Below are 23,675 nucleotides of genomic sequence, written 5' to 3' on the forward strand. Positions count from 1 at the left end.
GAGGGGGGAGGGTCAGAGGGAGAAGCAGACTCCCCGCCGAGCAGGGAGCCTGATGCAGGACTCGATCCCGGGACTCCAGGATCATGGCCTGAGCCGAAGGCAGTTGCCCAACCAACTGAGCCACCCAGGCGCCCAACAAAGATACTCTTTAACCGCGTTAGTCAAACCTCACATTAGATGATTGAGTTTTTAATTTACAGTTTTAGGTTTTGTCACCCTTTGACTGTTTTTGTCAAAAGTCCTGAAATACTGGGGCACCTGGGTGGCTCATTCGTTAAGCGTCTGCCTTCGGCTCAGGTCATGGTCCCGGGGTCCTGGGATCGAGTCCCGCATCGGGCTCCCTGCTCGGCAGGAAGCCTGCTTCTCCCTCTCCCCCTCCCCCTGCTGGTGTTCCTGCTCTCGCTATCTCTCTCTTTGTCAAATAAATAAATAAAATCTTTAAAAAAAAAAAGTCCTGAAATACTTTAGAACAAAGGGAGTGGGCCAACTCAAGTAAAAGTGTTCCTTATTCTGTATTGTAGAGCGTAAAAATAATTACTCCTGGCAACTTATTTTTAGCTTTTAGGACCTATTTTAAAATACAGTTCTTCAGAAGTGCCCGTGTGTAAGTCTCTGCCTTGGGGAAGTGGTGCTGTGAGTTTCAGCACGCCACACTCCACAGCCTTCCTTCAGGTGGACGTGTGGACGGATGTGGGAGCAGATGAGAAGTGGCGTAGGAAAGGGGCCGTGCTGGGAGCTTGGACTTTATCTGAGGGCGGTGGGACCCAGCGAGGGGTTTTAAGCTGGAAGTGGCCTGACCAGGCTTGTGCTCGGAAGGATGCTGAGGCCGCTGAGGCCGGCAGGGTGGGTAGGGGGTGGGGGCTGCTCAGAGACCAGGGCAGGCACGGAGGTGCGACGCCCATGGTGGCCAGCACCGGATCCTTCCCCTCAGTGCTGGTGACTCTGCACCCCTAGCCAGTGACTTGTCCAGCACGTCTTCATTGTGGTCTTCTTTGTCAGCATGTCACTGAGCGCACAGAGGATCCACCAACATCCTGGTCATTCCACTTATTGAATTAATCTACTTTTCTATTGTGGAGACTGCCTTAGCGTGAAAGTCGGGGGGGGCGGTAATAAGCCCCCTAACTCCAGCTTCCACCCTTCTGGCGCTAGGCCCCTCCCTCCCTCTCCAGTGGGTTGTTGTGAGCAAATCTCTAAAAGATGATACTTTAAAAACAACTAGCCAGAATACTAGTATCACACCAAAAGCTCTTAGTAATTTAAAATAACCCCTGGTGGGCGCCTGGGTGGCTCAGTTGGTTAAGCAGCTGCCTTCGGCTCAGGTCACGATCCTGGAGTCCCGGGATCGAGTCCCGCATCGGGCTCCCTGCTCAGTGGGGAGTCTGCTTCTCCCTCTGACCCTCCTCCCTCTCATGCTCTCTGTCTCTCATTCTCTCTCTCTCAAATAAATAAATAAAAAATCTTTAAAAAAATAAATAAAATGACCCCTGGTATCTCTGTAATACACTGGAGAGCCACTGCTCAGTTTCCCGGATCCTCACTTTTGTTTTAAATCAACCTAAACAAGATCCTCCCATTCTTCCTATTTACCTCTGAGGTTCTCATCTGTGTTTCCTGTGGTGGTTCGATGCAGAGGTTTGATCAGGGCTGGGTGCGTGTGTGTGCTGGCGGGACTCCGCACTTCCTTCCTATGGGGGATGCCTGGCGCCTGGGGTGGTGTGGAGGCTGTCCAGTGCTGGCGACTGGGCCGGACATCCCTGAGGAGCCCCCCAGCTCCACGCACGATGGGGGTGCAGCCCCTGGGACACTCCCTTGGTTCCCAGAAGCCCCTCAGAGACCCCGCCCCCCGGCCCCCGCGAAGACGAGGAGGCCCCAGCTCAGGTGGCAGCCCACCCTCTGGAGGCAGGTGTCTGACTGGTAAGTGCACCACGATTTCCAGCGCGGACGCCGAGAGCAGAGTCTGTCGAGGAGGGTCCCGTGCTGCCGGAAGGCCACGCCAGCGACGGGACTGGCCCATCGCCGCTGAATCCAGCACCGTGGGAGTCTGTGCACAGAGGCAGCCTGAATGCGGCAGTGGGGGCAGGAGTTGGAATGAAATGCGTCGAGGAGTGAGTGTGGACAACTTTTTCAACCAGTGGGCCTGGTCAGGGGAGGAGAAAGGACCCGGCTCTCTTCACATTTTGTTCCCCTCCCCCCCCGCACCATGGGGACAGATGAGAGTGTGTCTAGATGCTGATGGTTGGGAGCCACAGAGAGGTTGAAGGGGAGGGAAGAGGCACTAGACAGAGAAAGACCCAGCCCGGAGCGCACAGATGGCGTTCCGATGGCCCATCTGCTGTAGCGGGAAGGAAGGGGAAAGGGCCGCGTGAATGTGCGTCATTCCGTAGGCTCCGCCTGAGAGGGGGCAGCAGTTCTCCGATGAGGCTGACTGCCTACAGAGGAGGGGCAGGGCCTTATGCACTGGAGAGCCAGAGGTGGGGGTGAGGCGGGACCTGGTGGCTTTGAGGACCTCGCTGCTGTGGTTCCCAGGGGCCTGCAGCCCTCTGGTACAGGGGCACAGCTGGGTTCATCCCAGGGTCCCTGCTGCTGGGACCCAGAGGCCAATGAGCGTGGGGGAGGGGCTGTGACGAGAATCCTGATCCGGAGCCCAAGTGAGGCTGAAGAGGACCCCTTCGGTGAAAGATCCCAAATGGTGGGTGATGGAGGGTCAGGGGTCAGGGGTGGCCGCGGAGGTCACATAGAGAAGAACTCGGAACCGTGGGGGTTGGACAGGTGCCTATATGGGATTTGCTCTGCCCAGTCCCCCTGCCCAGTGGTCAACCTGCTCTCTTACGACACTGTAGCTCTGCACAGCCCTGATGGGAGTCAGCACCACGAGCCCCCATGGCACTGCTCTGCTTCACGGCTTGCGGCTGCCGAGCGTCCATATCTTCCGGCTTTCAACTGTGGTAGATTCTTCTCTAGTCTTTTAATTAAAAGTGCATCTAGGGCACCTGGGTGGCTCAGTTGGTTAAGCGACTGCCTTCGGCTCAGGTCATGATCCTGGAGTCCCTGGATCGAGTCCCGCATCAGGCTCCCTGCTCAGTGGGGAGTCTGCTTCTCCCTCTGACCCTCCTCCCTCTCATGCTCTCTGTCTCTCATCCTCTCTCTCGCAAATAAATAAAACCTTAAAAAAAAAAAAAATTTTTTTTTAAAGTGCATCTAAGTAACAGACATTTTTAAAAGAATAACATTTAATTGATGAAGGAACCAAACTAAAATCTGCTCTGAAGGATTCAGTCTGTCATTATCTTTGGGGCCTTTGTACTCTTCTTTTATTCCAGTTACAATAAAGTCCTGTAACACCCCAGTAGCTGAGGTGCAGGCTGGCCTGGGTGCCCAGTAGCTCACGTCTCCTACAGATATTTGCACCTTTCTGCTGAGCTCTGGGCACATCTGTCTGTAGGAACCTTGTAGGAATGACGGTTGGGATCCCAGCCTAGGGCAGAGGGTGCCACTGGCTTGTGTGGCCCCTGGGCTGCAGCCCTGGTGGAGGCGTTAGTCCTGAAGGCACCACATAAGTGCTGAGACCCAGACCGAGCAGCCTGTGTTAGCCCTGTCCCCAGGGAAGGATGGCCAGACAGCTGGTCCAGACTCCAAACCTGCAATGGCTGGTCCCTCCTCCCTTCCTCTGAGCCCTCTCTGCTTTGGAGTTCAGTGTGTCCAGGTCAGACTGAAAGGGCCTGAGGACCCCTCTGCTTTCAGCTCCAAAGGTAACCACTGTTACCAGTTTGAAGAGAACCTTCCAGGTCTCTTCTGTGCCTTTCCCTATCTATGTATGTATACGAATGTGTGCTTCTGTTTTTTGTTTTTTAAGGGATAGACCAATTTTTTTTTTTTTTTAAGATTTTTTATTTGAGAGAGCACAAGCATGAGTGGGGGGAGGGGCAGAGGGAGAAGCAGGCTCCCCGCTGAGCGGGAAGTCCAATGTGGGACTTGATCCCAGGACCCTGAGACCACGACCCAGGCTGAAGGCAGATGCCCAACCGACTGACCCACCCAGGTGTCCCTCTGTTTTTTGTTTTTTTGTTTTAAGTAGGCTCTAGGCCCAATGTAGGGCTTGAACTCATGACCCGGGGATCAAGCGTCGCACATTTCACCAAGCCAGCTGGACGCCCCGTGTGCTTCTGTTTTATAGTTTGTCGTAACATAAATAGGATGATACTAGAATCTTTCTGTTTAGCAGTATATACAGATCTCTCATGATCGTGTTAAAGAATTCAGACAGATGTAGCCTGGTTTAATTACCCATTCCCCTGCTGGTGGACAGTTCCTAGTCGTCTGCTGTTGTAACATTCTTGTATTTGCTTCTTCCAGGGCCTTTCTAATCAGACTGACGGGTTTGGAACACCCTTCTGATGGCCAAGGCATTCCAGGTTCTGGGTGGGAGTGCCGGGCCCCTTCTAGATTGTGCAGGGGAGCAGTATTCCAGACTGGAGCCCCCAGGGCCCGTGGGGCTGGGCTGCACACTGTTGGCTTGCTTGCCTTCTGCTTATTTCTGTAGTGGTCTGGAGTGACCACCACCTGGTTTGGGGCTCATTGTCTTTGGATGTTTGGCTGTCCTTAGATGAAGAGGAAGAGTGTGCTGGTGGAGGGGACTGGTCCATAGTTACACAATAAACTGACTTGAAAGAACAGAATTTTCTTAAACTAAGATTGTACTTGTATAAAATATTTTTGGAAGGAAAGCATAACCATACTTTAGGTTATACCCAAATTCTGCTTCAGCATACTTGCGGTGTGCTCAGCATGGGTGAGCGTGGTACGTCTCTGCCCCTGCGCCAGCCTCTGGTGCAAGCGAGGAAGGGGCTCTTCCTGAAGTTGTGCGAGCACCTCAGCGTGGATGGCTGGGGGCAGCTGGCGTTTGCTTACTGTCAGTTCACGTGAAGAGTTTTCAGTGTCAGATCTAGTAACATTTAGGGTGAACATGATTCTGAAAACACTTTCATAATCTAAAACATAAGGCAAACTTGTCCTTAGCCCGCTTCCTTTCCTTGAGAGCCTTGTGGCTCCTGTTGATTTCCAGGCGCTCAGCCCAGTCTGCTCTCCTGAGGAGGCTGTTGTCCTCCTGCTCCCTGGACGCCTCCCTGTGGGTAAGGGGGCCCACAGAACACAGGCCCCCTCCAGCAGGGCGGGCAGCCCCTCCTCAGCCTCCCCAGTTTGCCTTCATGCCCCCTTTGCTGCTGTCTTTGGCCAGGCCCCTCTGCCCACGGCACCTTCCCTGCCGAGCGTGGCTCGTCTCTGGCTGTAGGTGTGGAGTCCTCATGGTGGTGACCACACAGTCGTCACTTGGATGGTCTGGGCGGATCCGGACGTGCGATCCCCTTCCCGGTGGAGGCACACGATAGGTGCTCAGTTAACGCGTCTTGCTTTGGAAGAACTTGCTAATAGCACAAAAGAATGCGTCTTTTAGTTTGAGATGGTTACGTGGAAGCACCCCGGAAGTGACTTTGTGGCAAGCTTGTGTCTGGCTTTATGGTGAGTTAGACGCGAAGCAGCGTTACGTACTGCCCAGTGTCTGGCTGCTTTTCTCCTTGAGAGATTAGCTGTCACATGGTCCCTGTCTCCTTCACTGCTCTGTCAGGCATAGAGTCTACTAGTAAATGCATTCTGGTTTTTTAGTGATGTTGACCTAGTTCCCCATAGGTGGAGGTTCTCGTGAGCACATCCTAAAGCAGGTTAGGGTCAGCTCTAGACTGAAATATTTGGGTGCCTGGGGACTTTATCTCATAGATGGCGTGGCCAGAGCGCATCTGTGGTAAGCATCAGTTGTCCACTAATTTGGGTGACTTCTGCTTTGTGCAAAAGCCATCACACAGAAATGGCCGTCTTGAAAATCTGCACTAGATCAGTACGCGTTCTGTTCATTATTTGCTCAGTATGTTTCAGAAACTACTGTCTGCATTATTTATCTCTGACAAGTTCTTTTCCTTCTAGTTCGAGTTATTCTTCTGATGCTCTGGCTTTTGAGACTGAGCACAGATTGGACCCCGTGTTCGATTCTCCAAGAATGTCCCGCCGTAGTTTGCGGCTGGTCACCACCACGTGTGCCGTGGAGGATGGCCAGGCTGGGGACGCTCACTCCTGTCCCGGTAGCACCGTGTCCCTGAAGGACAGAGCGGCCAGGTAAGCACTGCTTCCCAAACGTGCTCTAACACCGTGAAAACCAAATGTACAAGCTTTCTGGTCTGCAAAACCACACTCTTGCGTCTAAGGATATGTATGAACACCACGAAAATTCACACCGGAAGTCGTAGCTGTGCTGTGGATAAGGACCGAACCTAATTCTGGGCCCTGTGGCTCGTCTGGTGCCAACCTTCTTGTGCAGGCTCAGATTTCTGGTTCTCCGGCCTTGTGCTCAGATCTCAGGGAGGAGCACAGGCACCGTGGAGCCGGCCTCTGGCCTTGTCTGGGGGGTAGCCTTACCAGACGATCGTGTGGCACGTGGATGAGCTCTGTCTGCATTGTTAGCACTTGGTCTCTTTATTAAAATCTGTGTGAACTAACAGATGCATCCATGAAGTTTAGCTGTTCACCTCTGTTCGTGATTGCGTTCACTTGATTTCTGAGCTCTCCGTGTGCCCATCACATGTGCATACCCAAGAAGGAGCAGTTGCAAAATCTTTGTGCCATTTCGAGATAATGTTCTATTGCTCACATAAGAAAGAGGAGTTTCCAGTCTGAACGGTCATCTTTCACTCAGGATTGGGGTGGTTCCTATGAAGAGAGGTGGTGGAATGCCACCTTGGAGCCAGGCTGGGCGCTGGCGGCCAAGGCCCCACGTGCCTCACACTCAGTGCGGGTTATTTAGAGCATAGGGGAATGGGACTGCAGCTCAGAGGCTCAGGAAGTGCACTTGAGGGCCCCAGTCGACGCCACGTGTGTGGGTGCTGCAGCCTGGCTGGTTTTCGGCCACTGGGCAAGGCCACAGCCTGTGTCTGGGTGCGGTGTGCTCACACGCAACGGTGCTTCGCTGTGTCCTGGCTCCTTCCCTTGCGGAGGGAGGATCTTCTCCCTGCCCCAGCCTGGTGCTGACATTCGTAAAGTTAGTTTTTAGGGGCTTTGTTGTTATCTGCTAAGTACGGGTACAAGAAGTAAGATTGCAGCCTTTCCTTGCTGTCCTTAATGCCATTCCATCTTTACCAGGGACTGAGAAATCAAGCGGTATGTGCGTGCGCACACCTATTCTGAAAGGGGTTAAATTTTGTAAATCATAATTTTTTAAGTCATTTTTATTAGATTATTTTAAGTTTTAACCACTTTTGGGTCGTGGGGCCCAAAATAATCTGAAAACTGCCTTGTGTGTACAATTTTAGAAGCAGCTCTGGGACCCCAGCTTCAGGATTCCTGTGTCAGGTTAATGGGTGTTTCATTACAGCAGAGAAGACATAAGAAAATGGCCTTAAAAACACTGTATTTGTTTTCAAAGATTTTGTGTTGGTAAAATAGAATCCTTTTGTATTTACTATAAGAAAAAAGTCTGTAAACTTGTTCCTTTTATTCTTTTTTCTTAGAACAGTAAAGCAGCGCAGGAGTGCAAGCAAGCCAGCTCTTAGTATAAACCACACCTCGAGGAAGGTCGTGTCCTGCGCATTGGGCCAGAGCGTTGCTAGCACACGGTCGGGTGCGGCCTGCCTACGGCCTCCCGTGCTGGACGAGTCTCTGATCCGTGAGCAGACCAAAGTGGACCACTTCTGGGGTGAGTCGTCTGCCCCTTACAGGGTGGGAGAAGCTGCGGGAAGGTCCGAGGTTTCCTCTAGACTCCAGTTCAGAATGCACGCAGCAGCTTATAATAAGCACCTGCTGCTTCTGTTGGCTGTGCTCACGCATTAATCACTTGTGACGTGGAACCAGCTGAAGCGGTCAGGTTGTAATCTGATAACTCTTTTTCTAGACATGTTACTTCTGTAGGATGGGGGAGCACGGTTGTTAGAAAAATCCACCGGGGGCGCCTGGGTGGCTCAGTCGTTAAGCGTCTGCCTTCGGCTCAGGTCATGATCCCAGGGTCCTGGGATCGAGCTCCGCATCGGGCTCCCTGCTCAGCGGGAAGCCTGCTTCTCCCTCTCCCACTCCCCCTGCTTGTGTTCCCTCTCTCATTGTGTCTCTCTCTCTCAAATAAATAAAATCTTAAAAAAAAAAAAGAAAGAAAGAAAGAAAAATCCACCGGTCTAATTTCAGGTTCCAGACTGCTCTCAGCAATAAGGCAGACACAGTATTTTTGAGTCCTTAGAAAGTACCCCGTGTGGACGGATTGACACTAGGAAGCAGTGTGGCTCGTGAATCTTCTTATCTAAGGCAGCAACAGTGTGACCCTGTCCTCGCCCCTGGCAGGGTGACGACCACAGGGACATGCAGCTGCTTGCTTGTGTCCACTCCATGTTCTGTTCGGCCCCTTTGAGAATATTAGAAGATGCAGATCAGCTCCCAAAAGTTTGTGTGCTAATTTGAGGCAGCATTGGGATTGGTGCTTGCTCCGTTTGAGTCAGCTAGCAAGGGTAGTTCCCAGGCGATGCCGGAAGCAGAGGGTGCTGGTGGGGCTTCTGCCTCTCCATACCGGGGTCTTGTCTTCCTGCCTGTTCTCCAGGTGTGTGCGCACGTGCGCAGGTGTGTGCTCGAAGGTTCAGGGGTGTGTGTGTGCATGCGCAGGTGTGTGCTCGAGGGTCCGGGTGTGTGCGTGCGCAGGTGTGTGCTCGAAGGTGCAGGGGTGTGTGTGTGTGTGTGTGTGTGCGTGCGTGCGCAGGTGTGTGGAGGCGCTGTCTCCAGAGATGTGCTTTCGCCTTGAATCAGAAGATCACGCCTGTATATATCTGGAGGAGTTTCCATTAGTTGCAGGCATTTCAGGGAATAAATCTTGACCGTTGCCAAAATGCCGATTTATTAATCATTGTAACCTTTACTTTTGTGTGTGTGGGCTTTGTTGTGATAATTCGAGCTCATGAGCTAACGTGTGTGTGTGTTTTAGGTCTTGACGATGATGGAGATTTTAAAGGTAATTATTTTAGTCCTTTTTTTCTACCCACTTTTCAAGATGGAAGTGTTTTTTTTTTTTAGGTATCTGTGGATTGTGATAAACTGGTTCCCCCTACTTTTTTGCAAACTTCAGGTGGAAATAAAGCTGCCACTCAGGGAAACGGGGACCTGGCAGCAGAAGCCACCAGGAGCAATGGCTACACGTGCAGCGACTGCCTCCTGCTGTCCGAGCGCAAGGACGCGCTCACCGCTCACTCCGCGCCCCGCGGGCCGTCGCCGAGGCTGTACTCGAGGGACGCGAGTCAGAAGCCTGAGTCTGTCTCTTTGAAAGGTTAGAAGAAGATTTCCTGTCCCAATTGTCTGATAAAAGTTTAAGAAATGCACCAAAAATGAACTTTGTTCCTGTTCATCCTCTTTGAATTTACATTTTTTTGTGGTTCGTAGTGTCTGAAGTTCTGTGAATTTGAGCTTTGGGTGAGCAGAGGCAGATCCCCCTTCAGGGAAACCTGGTGGCAGCGTGTGGCCACTTTGTTTTCACATGAGGTCACGGACGCTCCCGTGAGTGGGAGGAACAGCTTGGTGGCGGTTTATGCCCGTGAGATGAGGAGCGTGTAGTCTCTGTGGTTACGTAAGAGTCCGTGAGCTCAGGGTTCCTCGGGAATGTGCGGTGCTGGGGTGGGTGCTGGCAGCAGTCATTCACTGTGTGCCTGTGGCCCGTTCACCAGCCGCGGTGGGCTTCCAACGCCGGGCTGCATTTGCTTGAACAGAAAGGCCCTCAGAGCTGGCCCTGGACCCACTGGGCCTGCCACAGCTTTTCCAAGCAGGCCTGGGGGGCACCCTCCTGGGCCGGGGGCTCGCTGCCTCTCCTCTTTGCCTGGGTGCCCTGGGAGAGCATAGCGACAGATCCTTGTCCAGGTTCCATTGCACGGCCGAGACGTCCTGCTGGTTGGGGACTCATGCCTGTCCATGATTCCCTGCCCCGTGGTCACGGAGAGGCCAGGGAGCCCTGGTTTCCGAGTCTGCAGTCCCCAGTCTGTTTTAAGCCAAGTGCCGGTCTGCGTGGCTAGGCTCGAGAGCATATTCAGTCAGGTGGGCAGGGATCCAGAAGGGCAGACCTGTCATCTGTCTGTCACTGTGTTCCTGGCCGTGCCCTACACATGAGGGCACTCAGTATTTTTCAAATGACTATTTTGACAAAATGAAGGATGGTAGTAGCAGGACTGAGAGGTCTTTCCATCTTCGTGTCTTATCCTTGTGGCTCAGGTTTCTGGGTTTGTCTACTTTGGGTTATTGTCGCTGTTGGCATTAATGTATCAAAACAGGGAGGCAGGAGAGGGAGGTGGCAGAGTTGGTCCGAGGAATTCACTCCAACACCTTCTGGATTGTGGAGGCCAACGTCGCGGAGCACTCTCTGGTTCTCCCTGGCCTGCGCCCCAGCCCTGCAGTCCTGTTGCTCTCCACATCTTCTAGACCACCACACTGAGCTTTAGCTAGCTTAAGAAGCCCGATCGTAAGTGATGGAGCTGGGACCTGGACCCAGGCTTCTGGCCTCTAGGGCGCTCTCCCTGAGATCCCGTGCCACCTCCCGAGGGCTAACCGTCCGGGTGGAGCCTGGGAGCCAGGCCCGGCACCTGCCTGAACTCCGTGCCACCGTCAGACGTGCAGTGTGTCTGGCCTTACTGAGGCTGCATTTTTGAAGCATGCCATCACCAAGAGGAGGAGAGTCAAAGCATGTTCCACCAACCATAACCTTGTGCGGTATCTGTGCTCACAGACCAGTGAGCATGTGTAGAAACACTCGCTGCTTTCCTGCAGCCCCGCACTCGCATCATGGTGAAGGTCACGTCTGTATTCCCGACAGCCAGCTGTCTTCATCCTGAGGCTGTGGATGGGGGTTGATGGCTTGAGCTCAGCTCAGATGGAAAAGTGGGTGTGGTTTTGGTAGTAGCCTCTGGAAGTCTTTTGTTTGAATTGGTCTTGAATGTTTTTGAGGGGAAAACAAGCTATTTTTTTTATCTGCTTTGGGCCTCTGCTTATCACCCTCCTTGCTCTTTTGAATTATAATAGTGATTATGACCAACACTAATTTAAAAACATCTGTTCCTAATTATTTGGGTAAAGCATTTATCAAAGAACATTTGGAGATCCCAGACATGCACAAGGAAGAAAATTAAAGTCTCCTGTAACCTGCCACCCAGAGGTGACCCCACTACCCGCTGGGTCCAGCCCGCTTGCTCCCGCGGTTGCCTGTGGAGACCATGCTGCATGAACTGTCACGCTACCACAGTTACTGAAAATATGTACAACTCTTCTCGAGCATGAATTAGTAACACCCCACACATTTTCTGTCTGTGTTTTTACTTACTCTGGTTGTAAAATCTTGGAATGGTACAGATAAAAGAAGTTCCTTCCCTTGTCCTTCCCCATCCCCCTCTGGTCTCCCTTCTAGAGGGAACTGATGCTGATAGTAAGAGATCATGGCGAATTCTTGTGCTTTTAAAATGAGCTAGAATGCAGGGCGCCTGGGTGGCTCAGTCGTTAAGCGTCTGCCTTCGGCTCAGGTCATGGTCCCAGGGTCCTGGGATCGAGTCCCGAATCGGGCTCCTTGCTCGGCGGGGAGCCTGCTTCTCCCTCTCCCACTCCCCCTGCTTGTGTTCCCTCTCTCGCTGTGTCTCTCTCTGTCAAATAAATAAAATAAAATCTTTAAAAAAAATAAAAAGGTCCATTATAAAAAATAAAATAAAAAATAAAATGAGCTAAAATGCACATAAGATTAACAGTTAATCATCTTAAAGTATACGATTCAGTGGCATTTTTTAGTACATTCACAATGTGCGACTACCACCTCCATTTTGCTTTTGTGCACTATAGAAATACGCAGTTTGCTTAAACACTATCATGGTACGCATATGGCTTTGCAACTTCGTATTATATGCCGATTCAGATGGACTTTATTCTTTCTGATTCTTACCTGATGTTGCATTTATGGTTATATCAAAATGTATTTAATTAGTGTCCCTTTAGATGGACATTCACGTTTTTTCTGTTGGTATGCATTAAAGATTTTATTAGAGCGAGCGAGCGAGCACACTGGTGTACGCATGCATGAACAGGGGAGAGGCAGAGAGAGAGAGTCTCAAGCAGACTCTGCACTGAGCACAGAGCCTGACACAGGGCTCAATCTCACAACCGAAGCTGAAGTCGAGTCGGACGCTGAACCAGCTGAGCCACCCAGGCGCCTCTCTGTTTGTATGCTTCTAGAAACAATGTTCTTTGGGTGTGTTTCCTTGTGTATATGTATTTGTATACATGGGCAAATCCTTCCCTAAAGGGTAGACAAATTAGAAGTAGAACAGATGAATTTGAGTTTACCGACCCACTTGAGCCGTGCGGTTTCTGAGTCCTAAACGTTTTGAGGTTCAGGGGACGTGCAGCCTTGACAAAACATGAATTTCTGATTCACATCAAAAAGACTTTTTAAAAGGCTTGGAAGTCTTCTCCTTGGGTCATGCAGGCTCTACAGAGCAGGGTACCGATGGGGTGTCTGCACGCAGACAGACTTGGTTCCTCCGGGGAAGCATGGAAAGCTGGGCCCTCAGGGCCTTCCCGGGCCTCACAGGAGGCACCCAGGAAATCAGAGACGGAAAACAGAGTCTTCCGTGTTCTCTCTCTTGCCTGTGGCAGCTCTTAACTTACACCTTCTGTTGGGGGATTTATCTTAGGATAAGGTCAAAACCATAGGATAGGTTTTGAAAAATTATCATTTATCTTGGTGGCTTAGACCAGCACATGGCTTACTGAACCAGCCTCAGGCTTTAGAGAAATCAGGACTTAGGTGCCTGCCTCCTTTGGGCGCGGCCTGGGTCGTCGCTGTGAGCAGCTGCGGCTTGAGCCCCACGCTGCCCGGACACGGCTGGGGGGCGGGGTGGGGGGGCTGCCGCACGCACTCTTCCTGTGCTGGGCGGCTCCCGACGGCAGCCACTCTCCTGAAGAAACTGTAGCTAGCAATTAAATACTTAAAAAGCTGTTCCAGTCTGCAGCTCCTAAATAAATATCACTGCTGGGAGAAAAAAAAAGTTTTTGTGCAATTTCAATTTGAATAGATTCTTCCAATTGACTCCCAAAAGACTGACCCAGATTGCTGTCCCGCAGTGGCACTGTGAGGGTCCTCATTCCGTGTGCTCTTGCCATTTCTTCATTTGTTCATGCTTTCACAATTTTTCCTGTTCCATGGGTGAAAAATGGAATTTCAGTGTTTTTGATTATCAGTGGAACAGACCACGTATTACCTCTTCATAAGCGTTTATTTTATTTCGAAGTTTCACAGGAAGTTTTCAGTGCCGTGTGAAAGATGGGCAGAGGCACAGTGGGAGACGCTTGGCGTTGATGCTGGGGGTGGGGGGAGGGGAGGCTAGCCGCGCTCCTACGGGTGTTTTGGTACAGCGCTCCAAGTCACCAACAGGCTACTCAGTAGGCTATTTGGGGAAAAAAAAAAAAAAAGAAAAAACTCTTTTTTTTAAAATCCCTCCCCCTCAGACTTCACCGGTTCCAGCTGGCCTCACGCCATACATTCTGAACTCACGCAGGGCTCCCCAAGCCAGGAGCGGGAGTGGGCCAGTGTCAGAAGCACTCCCGGGTCTGCACTCCGTGGAGTAAAAATTCCTAGCAACTGTGGCTTGTAGAGGATCACCTTACACATTTCAGGCTAACAGAGGAAAAGTTGTCGGGGATCCTGTGGTATCTTGAAGCTGCACTAACAACGCGTAGCAGGAGACCCCCGGCTTCCCTAACGGACCTGCTCCTTGCAGGTGCTCACGCTGGCGGCTTCTGTAGCGTCCCCTGTTGCAGATGCTGTGGCAGGCGTCTCTGAAGCTGCTGGGCGCGTCTGGGGGTCTTTTTCCAGGCACGTGACAGAGGACGGTGATGGTTGAGCGGTATCTGGACTTTGGAATGTATGTAGGCAGGATTGGGGTGCAGTCACCTCAGACGGGCTCTTATGTGCAGGCTCGCCTGTGACCGAGCCTTGGCATTCCGCTCTCTGGCACGGGACCGCCGTGTGGCTCTGTCTCCATCAGGAGGTGACATGTGTCACGTGGGGCAGAGTGATGTTTGTCACACGGCTCTTCCCAAGTTGTCGTCTGCGATGGACGTGTGAAAGGTTGATTCTGCTTTGCCCCAATGAGTAACTTGGCTGTCTGACTTTCCAGGGGGAGTAAATGTTGACTTTGTGGGAAGAAGTAACTGTGTTCACGGTTTTTCAATAGGCGGTGCCCCTGTCCACATGGATAGGATTTTGTGGCTGGCCAAGGACACTTCGTCATCCTTGTCATCATTCTTAGTTCAACTTTTTCGAATGGTTTTAATGAAGCTCAGTTATGAATCAGAAAATTACAAATTGAAAAGTTATGAATCAAAAGATCGTGAATCAAAAAGCTGTAAGTCAAAAAGCCATGAATCAAAAGGTATTTAAATCATTTTTTTCTCCTTTTTCCACCTAATAGTACTTTCAAGGTGGAGAAAACACTGCCTTTCCAGCGTGGCGCTTCCTCCATGTTTCTCCTCTTGTGCTCTTACTAAGCAGACTTTCTTTTGGCGCTTTTCTGGGGTCTCCCTGCGCTGATGGAAGTTTTCATGCATTTGTACTGATTCTGTTTTCTGAAAGGGGAGCAGTGTTTCAACATTTTTAAAGTCATTTTTTAAAAACTCAAGTTTTGATTCTTACTGTCTTCTTAAAGCAGAAACAATTTATTTGAATGGCGTTTAGAATGTAGTTGTTTACAGCCATCTTGAAGCGGGCCTGTCTCTGTTGCTGTGCTGCCTTGTTCAGCCAGTGGGGCTTTAACCTCTCTTCTCCCTAAGCCCAGCCCTACCGCCTGCCCCCCACCCTGCCCCCCCTTGCCTCACCTGCACACGTAAGCCGGTGGGGGCTGGTCTTGCATGCTCTCTCTCTGACCGTGCGGCCCCGTCGGCGTCTGGGAAGCGTCTGAACTCTCTGAGCCTGTTTTGCGTGTATTGCAGCTCATTCTGGTCACTGTGGGACAGTGAATGTAGGAGGGCTTCTCAGAGAGGACGGCCACCTCAGTGTGAAAGGGGAGTCCTTGTGTAAGTATGGCGTCTCGGCGCGTGGGCTCGCAGGGCAGTGGTGGCAGCTCCCCGCAGGTGGCAATACGGGGCTGCGGACACAGACCAGACGCCCCCTCGCGCATGCGGACTTGCCGAACCCTTAACGATAGACGGCAGGAGCCACCAGATTGCATTTGCTTTGATTTTTTCTTTTTTTGCATAATTGAGTTTCCTAATTTTCTCAAACTGCCATTGTTGTGCACAGTTCCGGTTGACCAGGTTTGCGTAGTAATCTGTCCAATTAACTGCTTGTCACCAGCACCCACAGGTGATGACTCTAGGAGGAGGGGGCTCCTTGAGACGCACACAGCCGTCCGCTCGCAGTCCTCGAGTCCAGAAGGGGTAGCAGGGGCCATTGGGCACATCTTTTCTTACGCAGGTTGTCGTTTGTACCTTTTTATTTTGTTTTTATCATGTTCTTCACAAACGCTGTAGCTCCTTGTTTGTATTGGCAAGTCAAGTGCTTGTTAAAAACGGACAGGAATAATACCGACTTTAGCTTAAAATACAGAGAACGTCTCTCTTGAAAACCTTCTTTGTAAATGTATTTAGTATAAGTTACATGTCTGAAAAGTAGCTTGCTTGAGGTGAAGTCAAAGGCTTATTAGAAAGGCTGGTCACGCTCCCGCGGGGGAGTTGATCTGAAAAGAAGCTGCTTGTCCTGTCCGTGCCTGCTCGCTGGGACGCACAGCCTCGCTCCGGGGACTGCCGTGTCCTGAGCCTCTGCCGCACGGAGGCTTGCATGTGGAGTCAGAGGGTTTCCAATTCATACCCGTAAGTTTCTTGCCAAAGGGGCACCTTCCTTAGACAGCTTTTTTTTTTTAAGTTGAGCTTCAAAAATTATGGTCTTTTAATTGGTAATAAAACAAAATGATAGATTAAAGCATCCCCTTAAACCATGTTTTTTCTCACATCGAGCATAGCGTCAGGAGTCTCAACACACGTGTTTATAGGAGCATATAACTTTCAGCAGGTACTCTTAAAAAAGTGAAACAAAATGGATTTCATAAGCGGTTTTCTGCCTTATATGATGTGTGATGTTTGATACAAAATTTGTCTTATTCTGTCATCCAGTGGTACTACCATTTGTAATCCCAAAATACTTTTTCACTGGAAAATGTTAGCTTTTAGAATGGTCTTGGAGTAATGAGCCCGCCTGGTCTCACCTGGAGCTGACTGCTGGTGTCTGCAGAGTTTTATCTGCAAGTTGTGGGGGCACCAACTGTGAACACTGCGCTGGGGGGTGGGGGGAGGCTGGCCACAGCCCCCCCGCCCCCGGGAATTTCACAGGGAAGTCTGCGTTTCACGTTTTAAGTATCTGCAGGAAGAAGTGAACAACCCTTCAGCATGTAATAGAATTTCCTAAGTAAATTTCAGAGTCTTGCTTAGACTTAAAATGGTTGGTTGTTTTTTTTTTTTTCCCTGAGAAGAGACTCTGAGCTGACTTGAGGGAATTTTGGTAAGATGCATACGAGGGGGAGTTTGTTGCTGTATTGTTAAGTATGGAGAGTGGGTTTTCTGGTGTATGTTTTGAGTGTGCACCTCCCGCACACATGTCATCTGTCGCAGGTCACCTGTTGGTGCAGACGCTGCAAAGGATCGGTGCTTCCGGATGGTCCGTGTCAGAGACACTGTTGTCGGTTCTTTGGTTGGCCGTAGTAGCTCCAGGTGGTTATTTTGGCTTTCTCTGTTAGCATTCTCTGCCAGGTCTTTGGGCAGTTAGGCACCTGCAGTTAATGATTGATCCAGCCAAGGGGAAGTTTCATTTTAGGGGTACATGCTTTGCTCCTTGATATAACATGTTTCATTCTTGATTTCTTAGAAGTGCTAACATAGTGCTTTGGGTGCATGAGCGTTTCTTTGTTTCCCTGCTGTGGAAGTCCACCTGCTCCGTTGAACTGGAATGGAGAATGCATGGATTTGGTGTTTCCTCATTTGTAGCCTGTTTTGTGCATCAGCTTCGCTTTGTGTGCTGCTCGATGTTCCTGTGTTTGAGTACGTGGACACTCTTCTCAATATGCATCATCCCTAACTTCATCTTCAGATACTTACACAATATTTGTTAGCAGATGTCCTTGTGCTTCTCGCTTGACCTTCACAAAAACAGTCCATTTAGGAGTTTGATTTTCTAAAGAACATTTCTTTAGAATGTTTGGTATTTTCTCTTTCAGGGAAGGCAGCCTCTGGAATATTCTGGTGGCTAGGGATTGGATGGTACCAGTTTGTTACTTTGATTTCTTGGCTGAATGTGTTTCTTCTTACAAGGTAAGGAAACCAGTATGTCAACTGAGTGTTTTTAAGAACTGACTTTGTGCTCATTGCAGGATATAATTTGATTTTTTTAATAATGATTTAGCTTTTATTTACATTGTTTTTATAGTTTGGTATATTAATGTCTTGCCTTTTTTATATCACTTTATATTTTACAAAGTGTTTTCATATTTTTTTTTTTTTTAAAGATTTTATTGATTTATTTGAGAGAGAGAAAGCACATGAGAGGGGGGAGGGTCAGAGGGAGAAGCAGACTCCCCGCCGAGCAGGGAGCCCGATGTGGGACTCGATCCAAGGACTCCAGGATCGTGACCTGAGCTGAAGGCAGTCGCTTAACCAACTGAGCCACCCAGGCGCCCCGTGTTTTCATATTTTTATGTAATTTTTCAAGCCATTCCTGTGAGAAAGGAAAGGCAGCTGTCATTCTTAAAATCACAGTGTATAGGAGTGAAGTGCCTTGTCAGCGTTTACACAGATCAGGAGGGGTGTGGTCAGGACTGGGAGAGAGGGTCTGGTTAACTCTGGGGCAGTTCACCCGGCCCCAGGTGACCTTAGTGGGCCAGTAGCCAAGGTCCTTTAGTGCCCAGCATGGTGCCACGCGAATCAGTAGTGAGTGTGTTTGATTGTTACTATGGGCCAGGGGACACTATTTTATAGAAGGGTCCCCCTGTGCGTGTATACACACCTTGTAGATAACACCGTAACTGCATTTCTGGGGGCCTGGCCGGCTCAGTCGGAAGAGCACGTGACTCTGATCTCAGGGTCTTGAGTTCGAGCCCCACGTTGGGTACGGAGCCTCCTTTAAAAAAAAAAAAGCAAGCAACTGTAAATGCATTTCTAATACCGAGACTTTCATTTTAAAATAAGGGCGTGGTTATTTTGTATAAAATTCCCCAGAGAGGTAAAATAGAATGGTGACCCTGACTTTTCTTATATCCAAGTTAAAATTTTTCTTTTTATTCCTAGGTGCCTTCGAAATATCTGCAAGTTTTTAATCTTGCTCATTCCGTTACTACTTTTACTAGGTAAGTAAACTTTGACTTAGTTCCGTGATGAGTCTCTACACGGGAAGATGTAAATGAGGGCAAGAACTGAGCGTTTCAGCGCCTGTTTCACAGAGCGTTGTACACACATGCAGTTGGCTCTTGTCCCCTTCAGGTGCGGGTCTGTCCCTGTGCGGCCAGGGAGACTTCCTCTCAGGCCTGCCTGTGCTCAGCTGGACACGCATGTACGGAGCCCAGCGGGTGGATGGCCCCGAGAGCTCGGTCACACCTGACGCGTCTCACCTGAGCCAGCCACCGGAGGTAACCACACAGAAGCTCTCTTCTGTGGCATTCCCCATCTGTATTCCTCAGAGAAGAGGCCCCTTGGTTCAGAAAATGTTGTTAAATGTCAAGTAAGCAAGCTTTATAGTTCCTTAGGTGTTCTGAGACAGTTCAAGTGATGCATATGTAAGTAATCTCGTTCAGTTAATTTTAATTTAAGAAACAGTACTATGCATTACTTTGGAAAACATAGAAGGGAAGAAGAAAAGACAAGCCCCCGTAGTCTGCCCCGTAAAGAAAATCCCTGAGGACGGACATGGTCCTGTCCTGTCCTTTAGCGTCTCCACACGGCTCGTGGGGCCGTTGTGCTGTGCTCCTGTGCTCCGAGGTCACTTGGTGCCAGGCCTGACGGCCCCTTTGTGCTGCTGGGCTTGCTCTCACTGCTGTAGGCTGGCGACGGGGCTTCCCACTGGCATCGGATGAGCGAAGTGGAAAGGCAGATGACCTCGCTGTCTGGACAGTGTCGCAGGCATGACGAGAAGCTCAGAGAACTAGCCGCTGTGCTTCAGAAACTGCAGGCACAGGTGGACCAGATGGACGGCGACCGCGAGGGGACGCTGTCCTTGATTCAGCGTGTGGTAGGGCAGCACCTACAGGAAATGGGTGCCGACAGACAGTCGGGTCCTCAGGTAACGTGGGTTCTCGAGGGTCTGTTTTCGTTTTAGGGACGAAGGACAGGAGAGGCGCCGCTGTGACAAGTGGTCGCGCTCTTCGGCTGTGGGGAGCAGTTGCTGAGGGCCAGGGTGGTTTCCTGGTGCTTGCCGGGGACCGGGAGCTACAGCCCGGGGGACGCCAGCAGAGTGGGTGCCCCGCTGGGGGCGGGGGGGCTGGGGCGTCGGGGATGGAGTCGCTGTGGGTGGCTTGTCTTGGGAGCCACGGGACCTGGTGCCCTGTCTGCGAGTTGTTCCTGGTGCACATTTTACTTTGAAAATGGATTGACCATAATAATTCGGTGAAGTTTCACTGTCAGCTGTGATTTGATTTGCATTTTGTATCAACACTGATTTGAAATGTTCAAATCTGTGATCTAGAAAATCTCATGATAATGAAGTTCAGAGGAGCTGCTATTCCATGTGGAACCCTGAACAAAAATGTCTTGTTTATTACGTATTCTCAAGGAAAGAACTGTCAGTTTTCCCCAAAACTGATGTTTATTTTAATAAGTTCCAAAATGAGTATTTATTAAATATTTAGGTACTTTGGAATGAAATCTTTAACATACGTGTTGCCCCTTGCCTCAACAGCGTGCTTCTCGTGTCTCTTGTCTCAGAGCCCCCCCCCCCCAGCCGTCTGCACCACAGTCCAGGAGGAACCCCCAACTCCCCTCCCTCACTGGTGCAGTCTGTCCCTGGCCTGGGGACCCCCAGCCTTCCCAGGGGCCTGCACAAAGCCTGGTCCCACTGTGCTCTTGAGCAAGCCTGACTCTTGTCCCTGGAGCCTCCACCTAGACTTGGCCCCAGGCCGAGAGTCCCCTGACCACCACCTCCCCCTCCCACCTTTCAAGTCACTGTCTTCTCACACCTGATAGTGAATGAATGACCCTTGACTCTGGTTTGGCCTGAGGCACATCAGTAGTTGTCATTGTAATGTGCTGATAGCAGTAGGACCCGAGGTGACAGGGAAGGGTCAGGGAAGGCTTGCACCTTCTGTGCATAGCCCCAGGTGGCCACGCGTGGAGTTCCCGTATCTGCTCAAGGCACACTTGACATCCTGCATTGATTCCTCAGTCTTTGCTGATTTTCAGTTTCTTGACCATAAAATTGAGATGATTTTGGTCAGATCCAGTTGACACAGTTATGATTGGTCTGTTCTTATTGGCCATTTAACAACTTTGTTAGATGGAAAGGTTGAACGGAACTTTGCTGGTTTTTGCAGACAAGATAGAACAGTAGGAAGGGTTGAAGCTCGTTTGTTTTAAAAACAAAACAGCTGGACTGTTGTAGGTGGCAGGTCATGAAATCTGTCCCCGTAGGCAGGACGTTTCCTGGGTGAGTATAGAGTCACGCCAGGAAACGTGTTGATATTCAGGAGCTTTTCTCAGCTGAGGCATTCTGAAATACTGTCACCACCACATGGATGATATGACGGTGAAATCCTAAAACAAACCAACAGAAGTGGTGAGCTGGCAACCTTTAGTTATGTTGATTTCTTTCTCTTGCAGAGAAAAAAGATGACCATTTAAAAAAAAAAAACAACCAAGCGTCAGTTTGTGTCGTGTTCTGTAAACTACCAAATCTTAGGCAGTCTGGGCTCACTTTAAAACTAGGTTCTAAATCAGATTAGCTAAGTACAGATTTATCCTATTCTTCTTACACCGCTCTCCAGTATTCACCTGTACGTAGGTGTGACCGTGATGCTAATCCTGACGCAGGGCAATCCCAGCTTGCTTCTGAAACGGCCCCACGCTCGTCTTACTCCTGCCGTCCCTTGGGGCTACCCACCCTGCACCCCCCAACGCTCCTCACTGTGCCATCCAGCACACCACCAGCTGTGTGGGGCGGTGTGAAGCTAGTTTCTCAGCTGCGATGGCCACATGTGGCTGGTGGCCGCTGCAGTGGACAGCGAGAGTGGACCCTCTCATTCTGGCGTGGAGTTGGGTGGCAGGCAGAGACGGCGAGGAAGCTCACAGCTGCATTCATGGATGCCCTTTCTGTGTGTCAGCGACCTGGGTTCATCTTTCCAGCTAGCCTGTGTCCTTGTGCTCTGGTTTATTTCATTTTTAATCTTGTTTTTATATAAACTTCTATAAATTCACTGTGGTTATAATTTGGAAGAGATGGGGTATAATTAACAAGTGGAACCTCCAATAATGAAAGTATCGAATTACTTTGTGTCTCTGTATCTTGTGGCCTGGGTCTCAGTCGCTCAGGGCATGCGGTGCCCCCGTCCCTGCCGTCTGAGTGGATAGTTGGCAGTGACTTTCCGAGGGACTTTTGCCAGGGAGTCTGACAGTTTTCGTGTCGTTCCACCTTCTAAGAATTGCTGAACAAATTGGTTGGGCGTAGCTTGAACAAACTAGTTTTTCAGCAGTTCCCTCGCTTCTCTGATGCATTTGTCACTGTCTTGTCTCACTTGGTAAGTCCCTTTAGTCACCTGGTAAACCGTGTTGCAGGGCCGTGCTCCGGTCGGGTCATTGCCGGAACCGCGTTGTGTGTTGGGTGCTGCATGTGAGCTCAGTGAGCGGGTCAGTGTGTCTTTCCTCGTAGTCCCTCTCCCCTCTTCCTCCCTCACACGGGGGCCGCCCACGTGGGTGTCTTCTGCTGAGCACAGGCGTGTGTGCTCTCTAGTGAGGGGTGGACGTGTGGACACTGAGGGGCCCCCCCAGGACAGCAGGCCAGGCTGTGACCAGGTAGTCTCATGTTTGGGGTTCTGTGCAGAAGCAACTTCCAGGTCTTTTTGTCTATTGCTTACCTCCCACTTGTGTTCCTTTCCAAGACCGACGCCATGACTTTCTACCAGGAGCACGAATTGCGCCTCTCAAACTTAGAAGATGTTCTTGGAAAACTGACAGAGAAGTCAGAGGTACGCATCTCGACTTCTCCTCAGCGAGAGAGCATCCGCATCCGTCTGTGTGCTTAATGCTCCTCAGCCTGCGAGGAAAAATCTTTCTGACTGTTGCCTCTTGCCCCTGGGACCTCATTTTACTGCTTTCATGTTTCATAAGTGTGTCTTTTTCACGGACTCCAAGGCATCTTTTCAAGGGGGCCTGAGTCCTTGTTTCTCCTCAAGGTCACACAGCCTCCTGCAGAGTGACTTCGTAGAGCACGAATCTCTGACAGACAGCATTAATTTTCTGGTGGAAAAGCTGTTATCAGATATCGGTGAAGCAGAGAGGGGGAGGCCGGGATGTTTGCATTGATCTGAGCCACAGAGACTGTGGCGCGCTCCGATTCGGGGTCCCTGGGCACGTTGGATGCAGGGGCAGACATGGCGCAGCCCTGGGGGTGTTGGGGCGGCTGCCCTGTTCCTGCACGTGGAACCAGGCGAGTTCCGGTCACCCACTGACTGCAGAATCCGTGGTATCCATGGGGAGGGGAGGGCTGGAGAAGGAAGCCAGAGGCCAGGAGCGTAGCCCTCGCTTCATTTTGTGCCATGGGGATTCTGACCTCGTTCAGCTGGAGCTTGAATGGAAGCGGCTCCCCGATGTGTGGCGGTGTCAGTCCCCCATCTCTGAACGGACCCTGTTCATGAGTCCTACCTCCATGTGTGAATCTGCCATGGCCTTGTCCTTCCCCATTCAAAAACGACTTCCCAGAGGTGCTGGCAATGTTCTCCTTGGCCTAGGTGCTACAGGAGCTGCTCATTTTGAAATCTGTCAGGGTGTTCCGTGTGATTTTTGCACCTCTCTGAATATATGTTGTATGTCTTCTAAAAGTTTACTTTGAGGAGCAGCTGGCTGGCTCAGTCGGAAGAGCATGTGACTCTTGATCTCGGGGTCGTGGGTTCAAGACCCATGCTGGGTGTAGAGATTACTTAAAAAACAAAATCTTAAAAAAAAAAAATGAATGGTATAATCCCTAAAACAAATAAACAACCCTTAAAAAAAAAAATAAACATCTCTCACCTGCCAACCAGCAGGCAGGTCTGGGCTTTGAACTAAGGGGGAAAAAATTCACAGATAAATACATGTAGTTCCATATAGAAATAAAATGTTAATCAAGTGTGTGATTTATGGAATGTTAGTATATAACTCCTGTTTAAACAGTTCTTTATCATACTTTTTAGGCCATCCGGAAGGAATTAGAACAGACCAAGCTGAGAACAGCTAGGTAGGATAATTTCAGATGAATTTATATCTTGTCTTGTGTGTTTTCTTGTAACGTGGAACCCAGCAATCATTCCCGAGGGGGCGCTGTGTGTACCACGAGTTACGGGCTTTCTGGTGGAATCACTCCCAGTGGTCTTTCTGGGTGGCCCTTGGCGCCACCTGAGGACAGAGAGACATAC

General features: G+C 50.3%; 1 protein-coding gene and 1 long non-coding RNA gene across 8 annotated transcripts in view; both read left to right on the plus strand.

The window, feature by feature from the left end:
* Positions 1-23,675, plus strand: part of SUN1 (Sad1 and UNC84 domain containing 1) — a 300,496-nt gene that overhangs the window by 263,214 nt on the left and 13,607 nt on the right. For 2 of the 7 annotated variants that reach the window (XM_081819203.1, XM_081819204.1), the window contains exons 3-16: positions 5,977-6,165; positions 7,554-7,738; positions 9,002-9,028; positions 9,143-9,340; positions 14,274-14,471; positions 15,028-15,111; positions 15,392-15,511; positions 16,702-16,800; positions 17,304-17,397; positions 18,370-18,428; positions 18,562-18,707; positions 19,118-19,357; positions 22,164-22,250; positions 23,454-23,497. In XM_081819203.1, coding sequence (XP_081675329.1) covers positions 5,977-6,165; positions 7,554-7,738; positions 9,002-9,028; positions 9,143-9,340; positions 14,274-14,471; positions 15,028-15,111; positions 15,392-15,511; positions 16,702-16,800; positions 17,304-17,397; positions 18,370-18,428; positions 18,562-18,707; positions 19,118-19,357; positions 22,164-22,250; positions 23,454-23,497 — 1,770 coding nt within the window. The remainder of the gene's footprint in view (positions 1-5,976; positions 6,166-7,553; positions 7,739-9,001; positions 9,029-9,142; positions 9,341-14,273; positions 14,472-15,027; positions 15,112-15,391; positions 15,512-16,701; positions 16,801-17,303; positions 17,398-18,369; positions 18,429-18,561; positions 18,708-19,117; positions 19,358-22,163; positions 22,251-23,453; positions 23,498-23,675) is intronic. The other 5 variants (XM_081819207.1, XM_081819206.1, XM_081819205.1 and 2 more) reach the window with 5 other exon arrangements.
* On the plus strand, positions 7,745-8,995 carry LOC145721473 (uncharacterized). The gene is made up of 3 exons (XR_014145167.1): positions 7,745-7,964; positions 8,186-8,721; positions 8,780-8,995. It is a non-coding gene; the product is annotated as an uncharacterized LOC145721473 (long non-coding RNA).

The sequence above is a fragment of the Leptonychotes weddellii genome, chromosome 5 (genome assembly GCF_054177405.1).
Source record: "Leptonychotes weddellii isolate Sample4059 chromosome 5, ASM5417740v2, whole genome shotgun sequence".
NCBI classification, from domain to species: Eukaryota; Metazoa; Chordata; class Mammalia; order Carnivora; family Phocidae; genus Leptonychotes; species Leptonychotes weddellii.